Source organism: Oryzias latipes, chromosome 8 (assembly GCF_002234675.1).
Source record: "Oryzias latipes chromosome 8, ASM223467v1".
NCBI classification, from domain to species: Eukaryota; Metazoa; Chordata; class Actinopteri; order Beloniformes; family Adrianichthyidae; genus Oryzias; species Oryzias latipes.
In genome coordinates, this window is record NC_019866.2 from 6707504 (window position 1) to 6727800 (window position 20297).

Sequence of the window (20297 nt, forward strand, 5' to 3'; positions counted from 1 at the left end):
TTTAGCTAAAAAGAGGCTTTCAGGAGTCTTGATTTACAAAATATATGTGAAAAGATATAAAAGGATTAAGACACAAAGAGTGTAACTTGTGCCAAGAGTGCTTTATGGTACGGAATGAGTTAACATCAGCTGAAGTGTGTGGGGAGAGTACAGTGAAGTGAAGGGATATTAAGGGAGAAGAGGCATGAATGCCAGAGGGGCAGGGTAAGTCACGTGTCTGGGTTTAGCACTAGTCCACCTACCTCCTACTGAATACTTTTATGCTGTTTAGGAATGTAGAAAACGGAAATAGTGGGAGTATGTACAATGTTTGTATAAAAAAGGAGGCAAAAAGGCCAGTAATCGGTTAAAAATAACACTTTAAAACACACAGTATTCTTGCTGTCAATTCAAGCAGAACTTGAAAAAGGTTGCTGAGCAAACTGTTGTGTATTTTTCATAGATTTGATATATAAAGTAGCTTAAACATAAAGATCAGTTTGGATAATGACGATTTGACTTTAAATGCATGCAATGTGCATAAAATAAATACACTAAAAAAGATTAAATTTAACAACAAACTGATGACAAAGTTTAAAATAAAAAAGAAAAGTTGATTTAACGTGACTTTTAATCAAATGCTTATTTTTTTCATAAATATCATAAATGATATGACAGACTGATGTAAACGTATTAATAAAGTCAAAACGGGTTGAACGAGAAAACGAAAAGCAGTGACTCCTACAGAAACTGCACGAGGTGGCATCGTGAGGCCACTGGACGTGTGATGTTCTGTCAGAGCGGAGGGGCGTGTCCTGAGCTTTCGTCATTGCGGGGAGTGTCAGCGTTCGGCCAATCGCGCGTGTCACTTATCCTCAGGGGGCGTGGCCTCACGTCCCACTGCATCCTAAATCCAGCTGCTGCTGCACGCTTTTGTTCAAACTCTGAAATCAGACGCTCGGCAACAAACTTTGCCTTAACTTAGAAAATGTTCGCAGAAACGGATCGATAAAGTTCGAATTTAATGCGCCGCGTTGAGAACTGACGTTTTGTTGTCGCCCCCCTCCCTTGTTTTTGGGTCGAAATTTGGAATTTAAACAGCTCGTGAACGGAGGATCTGTCTAGGATTTTCCTGAAACCATTTCGTGGACTTCTGTGTGGAATATGACTTCTGTCTTGTACAGCTGAGAGACTTTTAGGACCATTTTTGACAGGAAGGAGAGGGTAAATGTATGCTTTCCCTCAACCTCCTTGTTGGATACCTATGGAGGAGAGGGTACAGTGTGCGCACTTACGCAGCTCCTGGACTCATAAGCGGTGTGAACACTGATTCCACAGACCTGGATAGCGCAAAACGGGACACCTCACCCAATTTGAATGCCTTTGCAAGGAGTTTGCTGGTTTTTTTGCTGCAGGCAGGGCTTCAGTTTGCTGGGACGGGACTATGGGGAAAAAGAGGAGGAAGAATCTTTTGAATTGCGCAACAAGGAGGATTTGACTCCCAATGGACGGGTAAAGACAAAAAAAGAGAAAACCTCCACCTGCACCACTGAATAACTCCTGCTTTGCATGAATTCTTTTTAAAACGCATGCCATAATTTCACAGAATGTCATTTAAATACCGCATTCTTAGCTACAGAAAGTGCTTTGTTTGTTTTGCACATTGACTTGGACTCTGCAAGGTGTGTAATTCCAGGCTTGTTTAAACAGCCAATACTTACAAACCTTGATTTTAAAATGATCATCCTTGAAAAGTAAATATTGGTACTTGAACATGGGATAAGCTCTTAAAGCTTTGCCCCATGGAGGGAAACTATTGTCCACATAGAGGTATGCCACTGAGGTTTACAGGAATCATTACTTTCAAGTGCAAGCCTTTGGTCATGCTTTGTTAAACACAGGACGTGTTGCTGCGTAGTTTAACATTCAGGTTCACATGGCCTTTGAGGTCTGGACAATATTGAGCAATCCCATACACACATGCTCTGATGCAAGCAGTAAAACCCAGTGAGCTGAAGCGATCCTGTGTGTTTGGTCCTCCGTGCATTCAGCTGCAAGTAAGACTGTGGCCTTGTCTCTGTAATGTTAGTCATCTGATCAGGCACAGAGAGTTCAGTATTGTCCACCCACTTGTGAGGGGGCATTGTTGCCTCAAAATGAGGTAGTCTCTTTCTGTAGAGCCCAACGTACATCTATTTATGTAAAGCCATATAGATCTCCCCCCAATCATGAGCTACCTCTAGCCTCAACCGCATCGACCAAATCTAAAAATGTTCAAATTTCCCATGATGCAAGAAGGGCGATGTTGGTGATGATCAAGATTAACCCGTCCCATAATGAAAGTACTATTTTATCTCTGGTCGCACCTTGCATATCCTGCTTTTCTAATGATTGCGTCTTTGTATACTTGCAGCCAACCACTACAGTATTGCAGGCATTTGCATGAAAACATTGAAGAGATATGCAGTTACTGTTTCAACTGTAGCTTCACAGAACCAACAACCACCCCACACACAGTAGATAAGAACCACTTCTTCTACACACACATTTTTATTGAGGTTTGTATGACACTCTATCCTTGAAATGAACCATCTGTCCACATATTGGTGGTCCGAGAGACTCCAACTGCCCAATGTGCACTCAATACTTTGTGCTATATCTCTAAAGAGGGTCCTCCAACTGTCAAAAATTTGACTCCTTGATTCTCCCTGATCCCTCAAAAAATGCAATTTGGATGTTAGTGTTTATTGAATTTTAGGTTGTTTGAAGGAAAAGCTCAGTCTGATGACGTTGATTGAAGCAAACATGCCCTTTCGCATGAAGATAAAGATAAGAATGTCCTCTATTGGCTGATGTGACTTTCATAACGTTCACTTTTGATTCATTTGAGTTTGTTTTTGTCATTTCCCAGCCAACTGCATTCCTAGATGCTATACAGAGAAAGCAGCGAAAGGAACTAATCTAGTGTTCGTACAGATTTAACTGGATGATGTATGTGATTTAATATTTCATGGGGATTGTGTAGCATAAAATTTGTGATGCGCCCCTTTAATATTTTGGCAAACCTATGAGGAAATTCAAGGTGAAACAGGAAAAACCGGTTGAAGTCCTAACGATATTTCAGTTATCGGTTCTCTTCTATAAAATGGCGACGCAAGTCAAACTGAAGATACTTAAACCTTTTATAAACAAAGAAAACAAGCTATTTAGCACTCCAGATCATAGTCATGGTGCCATTGATGGACATGAGAAATCATTTGAAATAGCTGGCTGTGAAAAGATGCTGACAGAGTGAACTTTTGTCCAATAACGTCCTAAATAATCAGTTTTTGGCTCGAAAAAGCTTTTTCTTAATGTAAATGAAACCAGTTGTGTTGATTATCCTAACCAAATCTAAAACTCAAAATTGTTTTATGCCCCATTTGTAGATTGGTACCTGTTGCCCCCCGCCCCCCAGTAATTAAGGACGCAGCTGATCCAGTCTAAGCCAATATCATCAGCTGATCAGATGGCATCCCCTTTCAGCAGACTGATCTAATTGACAAAGGGTTACAGACGGTCAGCATTGATTTCTAGTAAAAAAAAAAAAAATACCCTTAGGTCTGCTACGTTTAAATGTTTTTCCAAAAAAGCTGTTTCTTTTTAAACGTGTTATTTTTTTAGGCAGCTGGTCAGACCCAGCTAGTGCATTTGTGTAGTTATTTTAAGATCCATAACATTGCAAAACTCAGTTTAGCATGGCTCACTCCAAAGAAACCCACAGGGACCAAAACCAGCAAAACTGGTGGAATCTCTCTTCTTAATACAAAATCCACCACAAGCTGCTTTGTTGGCCAGCAAGCTGACAGAGAACGTCATCATGTGTGTCTTCCAAAGGCCAGACTCTTCTTATGGAGTTTGAAATGATGAGTCAGAGCTGACGCTTGTGTAGGTTTGGCTCTCGGGAGCACAAGGCTATGTCAGAACCCCCCCCCCCTCCCTTATGTTTGCACTTTTTAAAAGAAACTCCACTTTAACAGCTGCCCAAACAGTCACCCTGAGCTGAATGCCCCCAGTGTTGGAACTGCTTGGCACTATTTTTAGAACAGCGTATCCGCCATTCACCTGTGTTACCTTTCAAGCTTTCATTCATGCTTCACAAGTCCTGTAGAGTCCCACCACAGTTCTAAGTCCGCTGTGTCCCTGTTGCTTTGGATAAAGTCAGGTTTTGGTGAGAGTGGGCCCAGTGACCATTAGTATAAGCCCCTGCCTTCAGAGGTGTCATAATACGCTGGTTTATATTTGGTTTCCGTTGCGTCTCTTCCCTTCCACTTCCAGGCCACACATCTGGTCGTCAGGCCGACACTAGCTGAGCCCAAGCATTTCCTCCTGGTTACTCAGCCTCCCGGGAGAGCCTGGAGAGAAACATCAAGAGTGCAAACTGGGTAGAGCAAGAGAGGAAGTCAGCCATGGAAGGAACACATCACGGCATCTTTTCCCTGTTTCCCTCCATGCTCCACTCCAGTCTGGAGTGATTCATCCTCTGCCCGTCCAAGAGGAGATCTTTTGCCAATGCTCTGCATTGCACGCAATCCTTGTTATTCATCCCACAGCCCATTAACCCGATCTGATTTTTTGGTGGAATTTTCTATACTTTGTGCAGAAGTAATGAACATATTTCATCTTTAAGTGCCAAACATTAGTATACAGATCATTCTTGAAGTGTTTCATACTCTTTTTTTTCTGAATTATTTAAGTCCAGGTTGGCTGAGGCTCTTGGCACCTTTGGGAAAATCACTTACTTTGTGTTTCCAGGCAGAAGTAGAGAATATTCATAGGTACTCTCTTCATAAGTCACTTTCCAGCACCATGTTGTTCCTGCTTGTATGGTTTGGCATTTATCTTGTGTGTTACACATTAATGAATTTTCGTTATCCACACCCTTGTCCTTTTCATTTACCCAAAAGCCCAAAGTTATAAATAAAATACAAATTCCATACTGCCCTATAAATGTACAGTTCATGTTTTCTTTGTTATTTTGAGGAATCTAAAAAGAAGCAGTGGACTGTTTTTGTGGGCCAGTGGCTATACTTAGTAGAGTTTGCCCAGTAGTAAAGTGTGGTGTGTGTGAACCGTGAGGGGGCCCAGAACTGACCTGGATAGTGTTTCAGGTAGTCCGAGTAGGGCCAGGGCAGCTGCAGGAGCAGGCTCAAAGCTGTGGTTCACAGAGACAACAAACCTGGCCACAGGGGCACATAATGCTACGCTGCACAACAGGGAATCAGTCTTTCACATAGAGAAGCTCTGATGTCTAATGGGGGTTTTCCAAGGTCAGGGTGGGAGTCTAAAGTGCAAAGAAATGTGAAAGAAACATCTTCATCAGTAATTTGCTTACTTTAGGGAAAAATGTATTATTTAACCCAAATAGTTGGTTTTAAATACATGTTGTTGGCACTCGAGTAGTTGTCTTGATGGTCTATAATTGCCACCTTTGATAACTGCATTAATCTTCATTCAATCATCATTCTGTTAATTAAATATACATAAATTCCACCTAAAGTTTTCGGACAAACCAACACCTCTGCCTGATTTAAATAAAAAAAAAACACTAAGTCAGGTTTATAATTGGATCAAGGTTAGCTACATAACCAGTCTGAAAAAGAAACTTATTTAAGTGTGGAGTTTGCCATAAAGGATCCCTCTGTGATGTGTCCTTTGCCTGTTTTGCATGCCATGTGTCTCCTCCTAAGCTTACCCTTTTACAAGTCAAAGCTCACTGGTAAAGTGCTGCTATGTGCCAGGAGCTGCTGCATGCTCTGTTAAAACAGCCACTTGATGCGAACCATCGAGGATCACTCAAACGTGTGGATAAGTCTAAGAATAGACAACCTTTTACCCTCAATTTACCCATTTCTCTTTTCTGTCAACAGACTCCAGGTAATGTGATTGCTTCTCAACCAACTTGTGCAGGCAACGGGACAAATGGGTAAGAAAGGATAATCCATTCCTGATTATTTTAATCGTCTCACTGCTTTTTTACAGCCTATTTTTAGATACAAATGTTCTATCATGACCTTGGTTGTCCTTTTTCGTTAGACTTTAACAGAAACAATTTGACGCTCTGTCAATGTTCATACAAACTGGTTGCAAAGATGCAGCCTGCATGTCAGCATTGCACAATAGGCTTGGTCGTGTGGCGAACAAGTGCATGACAGTGAAAAGGAACAATTCATGGAGGACTTGATCTAGCCTATTAATGCATGACTGTGATCTCAGACAGTGGTGTAGCCAGAGCTTTGCCTCTCTCTGTATCTGGCATCATTCCCTTATCACCCCCCCCCCCACCCCTGTGATCCATTTCTAAAGAAGATCTGCCAACATAAAAGCAATGAGTCACAAAGCTCTTTTTTGGGGTGGGGGTGTGTGTTTGTGTGTGTGTGTGTGTGGGTGGGGGGGATATTAAACTCCAGAAATGTGTATCATCTTTCAACAAGAAACGAGCAGGCGGGAAGTGGGTAGGTGAACTGGAGATATTTTGCAGAAGGAGGGGGGAAAGAAGGATAAGAAACTGGACGAAGCCTGTGTGACTCAGTTTTACCTCGATAGCACTCCCAGAAGAGGTGGGGCTCAGATGCGTGTGTCATTTCTGCAGTCTAGTGGCAGTGGCTTTCGGCGACATGGCTTAATTAGCTGCTGGTTTTGAAGGGAGTGTGTTAAAAGCTTGGGTGTAATCATCGCACACAGTGCAGAGATTAGAGGGAGCAGTGCATGCTGGTTATTACCTGGCTGACAAGAGGACACACCTAGAAGTTCAGATGCATTGAGCTAATTCAAGCTGGGCTCTGATTGGTCAGTGGTTTGTAATGTAACTACCAGTGTCACATTGATTCATTTCAAGACTTGCTTTACAGGAAAAGTAACTTTGGTTAGTTTGTACTTTTACTGAACTGATGATGATACAGAAACTATTCTTTGAGCTTTTTTGCATGTTCAGTTTGTACGTTATGTAGAAACAAATACAAGTTGTCTGAAAAAGCATTTTTATTAATTTTTTTATTCCATTTCGACATCATGTACAGCAAGAGCATATAAACCAAATACAAGCCAAAAGAATATTTTATTGCACAAATGAAATAAAGTAATACAGAATCTAAAGAGCCAAAATTTTCTCTTAAAAAAAAAAAAAAAAATCCTTGACTAACTGGTCTTCACTCTTTTCCATAAAATGCATGGGAAAATTTACATTTTACAATAAAAAGCCTATTTACAGTTTTGACTTTATGAAAATAATTTCCAAAGGTATTGCTAATTTCATCTTCTTCAAGTGCAACTCTTATCATCTTTTGAACTATTTAAAAAGCGTTTCAAGTGGTCTTTTAGTTATGATATAAAAAAATTAAATAAAAGGTGTTTCTTTTTCTACGGTATAGTTTCTGCAGAGCGGCAGTAGTTCATTAGAAATTCACCTCTGAGTTGTGGGCGAAGCAGGAAGGTCCTGGCCAGCCCAGCGTGCTGTCTACATCACAAATGCTTTCTTTTTCAAATGACATTTTTATGTCTTCTCCTGATTCACAGTGATTTGAACAAAGGGTTGCTCAAAAATGCAATTTTGAGCTTAATTTTCTAATAAATGTCCTCCATCAGAAAAATGCTACAATTACATGTTAAAAACCCCAAGAACATGAGTGCGTGTTTAAAATCCTGCCATACTTTGCAGGAAACACTAAAAAGAAAGGGTGTAATACAATGGTGTTTCCTTTTTAAAAAGGGATTCTTTTAACTTGAGGTTTTAGCTAGCACAACTCTGGGAAGCATTTTCTGTCTGTCTCAAGTTTTTGTGTGTGTGTGTGGGGGGGGGGGTGTGCGTGTGTGTGTTTCATGAGTGTGTGTGTTTTTTTAGGTACACGCTAAAGTGTCTTGTACCTTTCAGTCAGCAGATTATATTTCATGTCTTATCTGTGATTACACCCTAATTTGTCACTTTCATAACTACATTTCAGCCCTAAGTCTTTTACTTTGTGTGGATTAGGCAGAGAACAAACTGTACCAATATGAAATGGACACGTTTAAAACTTCATCAATGGCTCTACTAATTGGTTTCATGTACTTTCTTTAGCTCCTCCCATTGCCAGTCAAAGAAATGACAGATCTTTTTTACGCTTGGCTCCAATGCCTGGAAGAACAAAAGGTTTTTCTAAGAATGTATTTCATGTCAGTGATTGAATGCATGCTTGACAGTGGCTGCATGTGTGCCTCTCTATTTGTGTAAAGAGCATGGGAGTGGGGCCCTGATAATTACGTGTCTGGGTGTCTGTGCCCACGTCAGTCAACCATCACAAACTGGCTGTGCCTACAGTTAAAAATATGTCATAATTTCCTACAGTGCAAATTTTTAGCATTTGAGAATGACTTCATTCAGACTAAAACATTTTTTTCTACTGACAACTCGCTCGTCTTCAGTTACAAACTCAGACTTCCTGTTGCACACTTCTCTGGTCCCCGAACATGTCTTTTTTTTTTTCTTCACTCTGCTTGGTCCAGAATGTTTTGGCAAGGGTCTTGTGTAAACAGAGTATTTTTAGCTGGAAGGTCATATAGGCCCAATCTTAATAACCACATTTCCATTTTTCCCACCAGCCCAGTTTTAGCCATATTAATCTCTGTAGGGGAGCAGATGCACCTCTAGCAAAAAAAATAAAAAGCACTATAATATATTATACATTCTTATTTAAAAATGTGTCATGATTAAACTTAGTTGCATTATTTATGTTCTGTTTTTCCACCTGGACACCCACACCTTTTTGATTGACCATTCAATCTGTTCATCAGGAAAATATGGATATTTCTATCTGGAAATGTATTATATTTTATACATGTGACCAAAGTCCTAATGACTCATTTAGCATCTTTTCATGTTCGTCCTGTTAAAAAAAAAAACTGCCCGTTTTGTATGCCCGAACATGTTTCCACTGCGGTCATTCAAGCCTAAGAGCAAGGACACCTCTTTTCTAACTTTAATTAGTGTCTCAGTGCTGGGATTAGACTCCAGCCTGAAATCAATTACTCGTCACCGCAGCCGCCACCAGACTTTGGGTCACAAAGTAATCAACTTGTTGTCCCGGTCAACCTCCGGATTTAAATGTGTCACTGTGGTTTTGGCTGCAAAAATTCTCCAAACTGTAACGTGTTACCTTTGATGTCCCATTTGGTGAGAGTGTGAGCAGACTGTTTATCATGGATCTGAGTCATTATGTACTGCATAGTTATAATACCATACACAATGTTATTTTTTTGCCTTTTTGTTTTTAAATTGGATTTTTAAGTTAACTGTATTGAAAGGCTTAGAAAGTAGGTTGAAACCAATCCTAATCAGTTTATCACAGCTTCCTCTCTTTCCCTTCTCTGGTGTGGTTTCATCCACTGTTTTGGTGAAAGGTTTAATGTTTCTAAAAATTTGCCACATTTACTGAAGTTAACTCCAAGCAACACACGTGTGTCATGTAAAGAACTTTAAAAGGGTTGTTTGTTTTTTAAACTAAACTGAACAAATGTTTATTTTTGGTGCAGAGTTTGACTTTAACGCAATAACAGTGAATGAGAAACTGCTTATTTTGAAACTGGCCTCCAGTGGTTATTTAAGGTACTGCAACATTGAACAACTCAAAAGACCTGTTAGGTCCACCCATGCTGCCATCCAACTGGTACTCCGATACCCATCCATCCATCCATCCATCCATCCATCCATCCATCCATCCATCCATCCATCCATCTATCCATCTTTAGAACCTGTTGAATCCCTCTTGGGGTCCCGAGGCCTACCAAGCTTCTGTTTTGCATGGGCAGGGTAGACCCTAAACAGGTTATCAGTCGGTTGCAGGGCTACTCAAATATGCAACATCCCTAAGTATTCAACAATTTTTTTATTGTATTTTTTCCTTTTTTTTTAACACACCACCCCCGCCCCCAAGCACACACATACTATTTGCAACACACTATTTGGTGTCAAATTTGACCTTTTACCTTTGGAGACTACAGAGAATTCCACCTTTCTTTGCAACCTCCCTCCTGTGATTTTACTCATCAAACCTTTGCTCATCAATACTCTTGAAAATAAATAATTATTTTTGGTCCATTTATTACACTTCCGAGGTTTTAGCCACAAATGTTACATACATATAGGGGATTGCCGCTCAGTGTGAGCTTTGTGTCTGGGAATGCTTAGTTTCCTTTGAAATAATAGTAATAACCTGTTTAGTTCAGTTGAATTGACTCAAAGGAAAAGGCTATTATGTAAAACTGATTGTAACATAGTATGCAGAAAAACTTCTAGATTCTTGGTTTGGATTAAAGCTAATTTTGAATAGAAATTGGATTGTGTTGAAGAACAGAAGTCTCAGCAGTGTGCTGATGGGAAGAATGGTCAACTTGTCTAATCTGTGTGTATCTAATACACACCTGAAATGTTAGAGAATGAGGTGGTGTCTGTAGATGTGCACTCAGTCTATTCTTCGTTCTTTCTAATCCCCATATCAAATTGTTTCCTGCACTCCACAGGAAGTTGCCCACTAAAGGCCCCACCGTCACGGCTTCTTCTGGGAATGTGGGGGCAGTAGCATTAGAGGGGGGGAGGTTGGAGGTGGGCTGGACAGCTGTGGAGATTCAAAGCTGCAACATCAATCCTGCGCAGCCATTTGTGTCAAGCTTTAAAAAATGTTACTTTTAATCAGCCTCCTCTCCCAACAGTAGGTTAGCGTTTGTTTACGTGCATGCAGGGATGTCGTTATGCAATTGAAGGTTGAATATCATCATCTGGTTGGCACATAGTTCTCATTTGTGCAATCACCTTAGTTCAGGTGTTTTCCAACAGGTTTGTTTGGGAGAAAAAAAATTTTTAAAACTTAAATTACTCAGAAAATTCATAAAAATAGAAATCACCAAAACATTTTCTTAATGTAGAGAAATTAAACGATTTATTATATCATATTATAATTCTCACTTTTTCTTGATTTTGAGTGTTGGGGGGGGATTAGGGATTTCTTTGGACTTTGTTTTAACAGTAAGAGTAGTTGTGATGTCTTGGGGGGTTGCTGAGAAACTGGAAATGTTTGTCTGGGCCGTTTTGTGTACTTTATTGAAGGTCCCTTTTTTTTTTATAATTGAAAGTAACACACATCCATACTGTTCCACTAACCAGAAAATCTTCACTTTAACATTTATTTTTGCTATTTGGAAAATATATTGAATTGACCTCTCTTATTTAAAGGCAGGCATAAAAAGTTGATTTTTTTTTTTCTTTTTTTTTGTAACTTTCTCCACGTTTTATTATTTTGAAAAAACATAAACCTTTGAGTATGGTTTAAATATTTTTAAAAGCAAAATCAGATTTTTTGAAATGTTCTGAATCTAGCAAATTTGAATAATGATTATCAAATAACTTTTCCTTGATTTAAAAAAAGCAATTTTCTTTTCTTTATTTGTGTCCATGATCAATCCTAACAGATGTGTAATCACTTTTAAAGCCTTGGCTTTGACAGTTGGCTGTCATTATTGTATTTTTTACAATGTCGTGCAAGTCACTTTAATAAATGATATATGACAGTTGCTGTTAATGGCAGGTCTGACTGCAGAGACCCAGATTGTTGTACCAGGCTGTAAACACGTTTATTTTTGTTGGAGAATTTTAATATGGGAGTCTGGGGAGAGGGACTGGTATTTGGAATCAGTTTCAAGTATTTATTCAAGGAACTGTCCATTTCAGGGGCTGTAATGAGGGCCCAATTTGGAACCATCAGACTTTGTTGCCTAGTTTCAGCAGCGACCAGACTAAATTTAAATAACAAATTAATGAAATCATTTTCATAACTGCATGGGCTGCAGGGTGGAGCAGTGGTTAGCGCTCTTGCCTCACAGCAAGAAGGCCCCTGGTTCAAGTCCCGGCTGGGGTACCTGAAAAACAACATCAATGAGGGGCCTTTCTGTGTGGAGTTTGCATGTTCTCCCCGTGTATGCGTGGGTTCTCTCCGGGATCTCCGGCTTCCTCCCACCATCCAAAAACATGCTTCATAGGTTGACTGGCAACTCTAAATTGACCATAGGTATGACTGTGAGAGTGAATGGGTGTGTGATTGTGGATATTCCACCCTGCGACAGACTGGCGACCTGTCCAAGGCATCCCCTGCCTTTGCCCACAAGTGGCCGGGACAGGCTCCGGCAGCCCCGTGACCCCAAAAGGGAAAAAAACTGTACAGAAAATGAATGAATGAATTTTCACAACAACAAATAATTGTGCTGTTGCATTCTTTGGACCCAGTCTATTGGCTCTATAGTAGTTTTGTCATTGAGTTATGAACATGTTTGAAGAAAGGTTCTTGTGATCCTGTTTTTCTCTTTATGGTTTCATAAAGCATGGCAGCTTGGTTATATTGTGTTTCATTGTGACTTCTTTTAGTTCTCTGACAATTTTTTCTGATAAAACCGGGTACTCGGAGATTCTAATCAGTCCAAATCAGGAACCAAACTTGAAAAGAGAATGTGGTTTCTACACCACAATAGACAAGATGCCGTGTCACACAGGTCAACCGCTGAAAATGTTTGTCAGCTTGTAGCACACTGACTGAAAGAACATGATTTCCGCTCTCATGAAACCCGAGTCAAGGCAGATAAGGCTATTTTCAGACTTATTGATCGATTCTGTCTTCTGTAAGGGGGAACCTTCTAGAATTATCAGATCAATAATGACAAAAATCAGCTTACAGAGACATAAATGACTAGAAGCAGTTGACTCTTGGATTCAGGATTTGATTACTTTTTTTCTTTTCTTTCCACAGCAGTGTTCCCTGATGGGAACAGGAAGGAAGGTGTTGGTGTCAGTTTCACAGAACACATATTTTTTAAAGTCTCTAAACAGATAAACAAGGGTGAAAAAAAAACCTAGTTTTAAGTGATCCAATAAACTGGAAGTGGGCTTTTTTCCCCTCAACATCATCTGAGCAGATGTTGAGCTGTAGTCACAAAGGAAATTGGTTTGAAGAGCTGCTTGATGACAGGCCTAATAAAAGAAAGAGAGAAGAGTTCTCACAGATTTGCAGACGTTTGGATGTTTTTGGTTTTGACTGTCTAAGACTGTGACCTCTTGAACCTTCTGCCTTCCTCAGACCAGCGAGAGCTGGCTGGCCTGGAGTCAGGCTGGCGTCACGGTTATTTTTGAGTCGCCTGCTCAGCTCGCTGGTTAAAGTGATAAAAGAGAGACGAGCTGTCCACAGCGGCGCGGTATTTGTCAGTGTGTGTTTGTGGACTTGCGTGCGGCTAAGGATGGCAAGGTGGGAAAATGCTGGAGGACAGATATTTGAGGCCCTCCTTCCAGTCCCCCCTGTATGACCCCCCCCCAACTGAGGAGTATCGGAGACTTGTAGCTAGCAACGCGTCACACAGGGGTGGGAACCCAATTACAGTCCAATAGGAATGAAGGATATAAGACTTGGGTCGAGACGGAAAGGTGGCTATTTACATTACAGTTCAGCTCTTTTCCACAGGCATGCCGTCCCACAATCACCTGATGAGATGAAGAGTCGGATTATCGAAAAGAGCAAGTTGGGGGTGGAGGAGGAACCAGACCTGTTGGTGAAAGGTAAACAAAATGTAACGCACCTTCTTCCTGAAACCCACTACATTCTAAAGTAAAACCTAATAAAGTTGATTTAGAATGACACATTTCTCAGCTGCTTTATTTTTCAATGCATTTTTTACTTTTGGTTTTGTTTTTAGGAGTTTGAAGAGTTCTTTAGACTCACTGTTGTGCTGTTTGAGTCAATATGCATAAGGAATGCAACGATTCACTTTCCTCACGATTCGGTTCAAACGCCCATTTTTTTTTTTTTTTGATATCTGATTTGTGTTTGACAGAACAACAACAAAAAAACTTTGAAAATGTATTGTTTAAATTAACTTAAAAGCTCTTAACAATGAAGAAAAACTTCCCAGTTGTCTTATACTAAGCTGATGTAATGTAAATAAACAATAAATAATATAGCAGAAGACATGTTTGACCCTTTCGCTATAAACATACTGATATATATTAGCGATACAACGAGTAATTTTCTCCACAATTCGGTTCAATGGTGTAGCATATGGTTTGGGTTTTTTTCTGAGAATTGTGGCGTCCCTAAATGTACTGTGCAGACAGTCGTCTTTATAGCCAACAGATCCGTCCTTCTTTGTGCATTAGGGTTTGGACTGCCAACAGACACCTAATCTTACATGTCTGATGCTTTTGAGTGATGATCTCATTAGATATTTGTGCGTAAAGTTACCTTCTCTGGATGTATTATTAGCCACTGAAACAGAAAAGGAGCAGCAAAAGGCTTGTGCTTTGATATGTTAAGCCCAATTTGGACTGGCGACAGACGGATTGCCCAATTCAGACAGCAGTTGCCATGTGTACGCTCTCTTCCTACCGTCCTGTCAGGTCATTTCTCAGTGTCAAATTTCTCCTTTTTAGATTTGATCATCTAGTCTACCACTGCTTAGAGAGTAGCAGAATTTTATCTTTGGCATCTAGGAATCTTCTTTCATTTATCTTTGAGAACAGCTTGAAATATCCTGAGGTTTGCCCTCTATTAGAGCCTTTCCTACGCGTGTGTGTATTCTTTCCTTTTTCCTCCACCAATACATCCTGAGGCTACATGGGGTGATTATTGCCCCAGAATCTAAAATAGGCCGCTGATGCAGCAGATATAGACTAGAGTGAGGATAAACTGTGAAACCCATGGCGTGGTGACAGAAAGAGATGTTGACATTGGTTTATTGACATACCTTTGTTGATTTACAGTTATAATTACTCATCACATGATGTATAGCAATTCGTGCTCTAGTAAACCGCAGCTACACTGTCTGGATCTGTCTGATGCTGAAGGGCAAACAGATTATTCACAAACCTGCAAACTGCAGGTTGACTTTAGCATTGGAACCTTAAAAAGTTGCCTTTCCTTCCGATGATCTGAGTTGTAAATTGAGGTGTACTTTCTTTTTTAATTGTATTTTTAATGATCACTTGCTGAAAGTTGTTTTCTGAACAGAAATGCTGAACAAAAGTCATTTTGACTGGCAGTTGAACTAAGTGCACTGAGAGAGAAACTGCTTTTTCAACTCGTGTTTTGGGGGCAGGGCACTAAAGAGGTAAGGGTCACAAATGAAACAAATTAAGGGCGAGCCATGGCCCTCAGGGGAGACATTAGCAGGCTACAGAGATGGGATCCAGATGGAAGGCTATGACAGGGGGTAAATGAATAGTACGGGTACACTGCTGCTCTTTTCTGCCCTTCTTTGGCTTCTCTTATCACACTCCTTAAAGGTTTCCTTGATTATCTGTTGGCACACCTTGTAGCTGCGGTGGCAGTGTCATGGTCTGCATTTCTCACTGTGTTCTACCTCAGGCCGTTTGTCTGCCTCCAGTGTCCCAATTCCAGTCTGTCAGCACGCTCAGATTTCTATTTATCTGTTTCACTTTGGCTTTTGATTCTGACCCCCTCTGATGTGGTGTTAAGTAGCTCCTGGGTTTTACTTTGGACTATACTGGGGACTTTATGGAAGGTTCATAACTGCCACTTACACCATATGGGGGTATTTTCAAACCTGAAACACAGCCTGACAGCCTTCACTCCCTCCTCTCTCCTAATTTTATTTTTGAGCAGTGGGGCCTGAGAAAACCCACTCCAAGGCAAGATTAAAAACAGGGAGAAGAATGAACTGTGGCAGATGAAAGCAAACGCAGAAGGAGTTAGAGCAAGTGGGAGCTTGATTCAAACAAAATGAGCATTGGCTAACAGGTGGCAGGCAGCTTTCTAACCACAGAGGAAGTTGTGATGCTGTCATGGCGTCTTTATCGTTTTCACTGTTGCTTAATTCTGCCTTTAAACCAGTTTGAAGCAGACATGCACAGGCCATATGGAGCCATGTACTCAGTCTGTTGGATTGTGGCCTTCAACAGCTCTTCATTTTAAATCTTTGTGGAAAAACGTTGATATCCAATACAACAAAAACATTTTAAAAGATTCCCAAAATGTTCCAAACAAAGCCTATGGGTGCATCGCTGTCAGTGGATCTTATTGTACAGCTCTTGGATAAAGAAGAAATATTTTGCCCACATAGCTAAAAGAGAAGAAGTTCATTGTTTGGGAGCTGTGAATCTGGGATGTTGCAAGCTTTCCAGACGCTTTAGAACTTCAGAAGCTCAACAGTCTTGCATTGCACTAACAGACCCTGGAAAGTGCAGAAATCATGTCTGCAGCCCTGTCTTTGTTTGCTCCATTCGCTGCCTTTTTTTTTCACTCTCTCAACCTCAAAAGTGTTAATTATGCTGGCTGCATGTCACACTTAATGCCTGTGCTATTAGCCGGCTATTTTTTTATTCGCCACTGTTTAGCCCAACAAGGCAGTTTCACAGAGACTGCAACCAACTTTACGGACAATTACGTGCCTTTGGGATTATTCTTAGTGAAGACATGGTGTGGCAGCTCCACAATTTCCACTCCTGCTTCCCAAGCACTTTTAAGGGAATGCTTTGTGTGGAGACTATTTGCATATTTTTGCTATTTTTGCTGGTAGTACTGATTACTGAAGAGGTAACACATTTAGCAGATATTTGTAGTCTACCATCAAATCCCAAATTAGATGTGGTAAACACAACTGACATGTTTAAATATGTTTTCTAAGTTAAAGTGTCAAACGATTCTTTGAAGGTTGGCTGTTGCGGGAGGTGCGAGGTGGCTGGGTTAAGCAACGTCGGTACTGGTTTGTGCTGAGCCAGGACTCCCTGGATTACTACAGCGGAGCAGAGAAGGGAGCCCGCAGACTGGGAACACTGGTCCTTACCAACCTCTGCTCTGTCATTTGGCCAAACAAGCAGACCTACAAGGAGACGGGTAAGTAAAGCAAACACATGCACATGTGCGGCAGCGTTTCCCAACCCCAGCCATCAGACCCACTCGCCCTACAAGTTTGACATGTTTCTCTGCACCAACACACCCGATTCCGCTCAGTTAAACTGTACTTTTAAAGACGCCTGATAGTGATAGTCATTTAAATTAGGTGTGTTGGAGCTGGGAAACATGTAAAACATGTAGAGCAGAAGGTTCTAATAACCACTGACGCACACAGCAAAGACACATAAATGGGCTCATTCAGATTAAGATAAATGATTTGTACTTTACTGCAAATTCTATTAGGTCACAACTCGGCCAATCCCTTATGCCACGTAGTGATACTAAAATTCTGCAGAATTGTATTGTGTTTTTCTTGAAAAGTGAGTTCTATCTTCTCCTTTTCCTACCCTGGAATTTAATTTTTCTGAATACATTTGGGAAATTCCCACTGTATTGTCCAAAAACACGAAATAAATTGATTATCTAGATTTAAAAAAAGACACTTCCCTTACTGTGTGACCCAAACAGTTGAAAATTCAAGCATTGTGCGGTGAGGGACGACAAGGATTTAGCCTTTTTGAGCCTCTCTTCTTGTAAGTGTGAACATCTTCACCAAACCACCAAAATCCCCAGTGTTTTGTAAATTGAACATGATTCTTAGTAACTCAATATGCAAAGGGACTTTTCTGGACAGCAGTGTGCTCTCAACAGTGGCTTTGTCACATGGATCTTTGGTCACTGAATAGCTTTAAGTTTCCTTCTAAACCACTGGGAAATGCACTATATAAGAGCAGTGTGAAATTTTGACTTCCTCTATGTATTTTCTGGTTGTCAGAAAGAAGTTCTAGTTCCCCATAAGGCCTTCGTTTGTGGCGTCCTGAAGGCTTACAGCAGTATTAATTTAGGGGAACTAAACGAAACTCAAGTGAACAAAAGCTGAACAGCAGGTCATAATGGCTATGATAAAACCTTTGGATGGCACTAAGAACTTAAACAAAGAGCGATGCGGTGCCAAGTCACGTAGCGGGAAAGCCCGATAACAGCCATGAGGCTGCTGATGAAGCCAGGTCGCCTGAGGTATGTGTCATGCTTCCTCTGCAGAAGGAGGAAGCAAGCCTTTCTTCCACTTTCATTGAGTCTCGTCCTTGATGAAATTCAACAGAGTTTTCGTCCTCAAAGATAAGCAGAATAGCAATCTTGTTTGGTTTTGGTGTGGCCTGAAGTTCCTCGTACGCTGACCTTTGATCTTAAGTAAAACAGAGAATTAAGCTCCTTGCACACCGGGCAGGTGTGCCGCGTTCAAGAACGCGCTGTACGTACTTTTAGCATATGATGTTCACCCCGGGCTGTCGCTACCTGATACTAGCACACGTACCTACTGTTGGAACAGGCTTGGTCCGAAATGTCAAATTGGTGCAAATTGTGTGAATCTTGCTCCAGGCTTTTTGTTTCTATTCTAATATTTGAAAACTTGGAGTCATATAATTCTTTTCGGGTACAAACCACAAATATTCATTTCTCCTTCATGATTGCTTTTCAAATGGTTGGTGCTTCCGTGTTTTGAAAAGGACGCTATCCATACGTTAGTACCAAAACCGAGTCCCTGATTGGTCAAAGTTCAACTAATTTAACATTTGACGTGCACATCGCCACACATTTTGTATGTGGAGCCTGAATACGGGCTTAGAAAATTGCATAGCGACATTTTAACGTGAGTTCTGAATGCGGAAGCACGAAACGTACATTGAAAGTTGCTTGAACATGTTTCTGAGTACGGTGTGGAGTCAGACCTGAGATGTACAGTGACTATTGTTGATGTTTTTACTATTTACCTAAGTTACAAACAGAAAAGAGGCAGTTTGAATGACATGTGGTGGCATCTTTTTAATAGATCATTTTATACGTTTAGGTTATTGGAGCATCACAGTGTATGGAAGAAAGCATTGCTACAGGCTGTACACGAGACACTTCAATGAAGCAGTGCACTGGGCTTGTGCCATCCAGAAAATCATCGATACCAAATCGCCTGTGGAAACCCCGACGCAGCTCCTGATCCGAGACATCGAGGTAGGCCATGGGGCTCACTTCCATACACGAGTGTGTGCATTCGCTTCCACAGCACATGTGATAAGAACCACTGAATGCAAACAGCCATCACCCCCCCCCCCCCCTCCTTCCTTTAACCATGGAAACCACCTAACCACACTGGTCAGGAGTCCAAAGTTTACTTGCGTTTTTTTTTTTCTTTTGAGTGACTTCATCATATTGCCACACTGGATCAAGACATGGAAGCAGAGTTTGTGTCAAAACTGAGATGTAGCAGGTGTTAAAAAAATAAAAAATCAACCTTTCTACAGTAAGAATAGCGAAAACAAGCATATTTCAACATCAAGCGCTGTTGAAGATCCGCCGGAATCACATTGAAAAGGAGCTCTTCTTATGCATCGGTTGTCCCTGGGGGGGGGGGGTGAAGGGCAGTTTTTGGCACAGGAGGGGAAATGGGGCTTGCCAAGAAGCAGCAGCACAAGATAAGAAGTATTTTGCTTGGCCTCCTGTCTGAATAATCTCCCAACGAGACTCTGTAATCTCAAAGAAAGTGGCTAATCTACTGCCTCTGTGCACCCTGGTCTGTCTCTGGGAGGGGACCAAGCTGGAGTTGAAGAAATCCTCATGTCCCAAACATCAAATATTTTTCAATATATTCAGAGTTTGTGGTTTTTTGTTGTGTAGTTATTTAAATGTTATATTTTTTAAACCTCAAGTAAGTTTATATATAGATCATTGACTGTACATGAAACTAGACTGAGTGACCACTCTCCCCCCCGTATTACAAATAGAAAGTACCCAATGGTCTCAAAAAGCCTAAATCTCATAGACATATATTGAGAATAGAACAGCCATTACTCAGTCATTCTATTTGTCAGAATACCCATTCTTGCTCTGCTACATCTTTTGAACATGTTCTTGATAATTCTTTTTTTTTGTGGTATTTTTGTTGTAGTGTAAGATATCCAAGTTATAAACTGACCAATCAGATAAAAATAGGTGGCCTCACATCAAACATTCAAAGCGTTTGATTGGCAGATTCTTCCAAGCCCGCTTTTTTTCGAAAAGGTGTAGCCTTGTAACATGCTTACTCCTGATTGGAGAGAGTGGTTGCCATAGAAATGTAGACTCAGATCGACTCAGACCAATCACGGCTTGCTGAGGACGTCTGTTTCCGACATGGTGATGGACGTATTGCAGAAAAATGGCGACTGAATTGACTTCATTTGGTTGGAACCAGAAGCATAATTTTCTATGGGTGATGTCACACTCGTTCATATAAATATCATTTAAATACATTGATATGACAGGATAAAGCCTTAGAATTATTTTCCATTGTGGTGACAACAATGCATGACTTTTTAGCACTGTGAT

At 40.7% G+C, this 20297-nt stretch overlaps 1 protein-coding gene across 4 annotated transcripts in view; it reads left to right on the plus strand.

The window, feature by feature from the left end:
- The first annotated feature begins 893 nt into the window (after positions 1-893).
- The window catches only part of plekhh3 (pleckstrin homology, MyTH4 and FERM domain containing H3), a 28808-nt gene continuing 9404 nt past the window's right edge, over positions 894-20297 (plus strand). For 2 of the 4 annotated variants that reach the window (XM_011477970.3, XM_011477971.3), the window contains exons 1-5: positions 894-1491; positions 5889-5944; positions 13491-13585; positions 16695-16877; positions 18787-18944. In XM_011477970.3, the coding sequence (XP_011476272.1) occupies positions 1357-1491; positions 5889-5944; positions 13491-13585; positions 16695-16877; positions 18787-18944 (627 nt within the window). In that variant the 5' untranslated portion in view covers positions 894-1356. Of the gene's footprint in view, positions 1492-4296; positions 4404-4435; positions 4797-5888; positions 5945-13490; positions 13586-16694; positions 16878-18786; positions 18945-20297 lie in introns of those variants that run through there. The other 2 variants (XM_020705157.2, XM_020705156.2) reach the window with 2 other exon arrangements.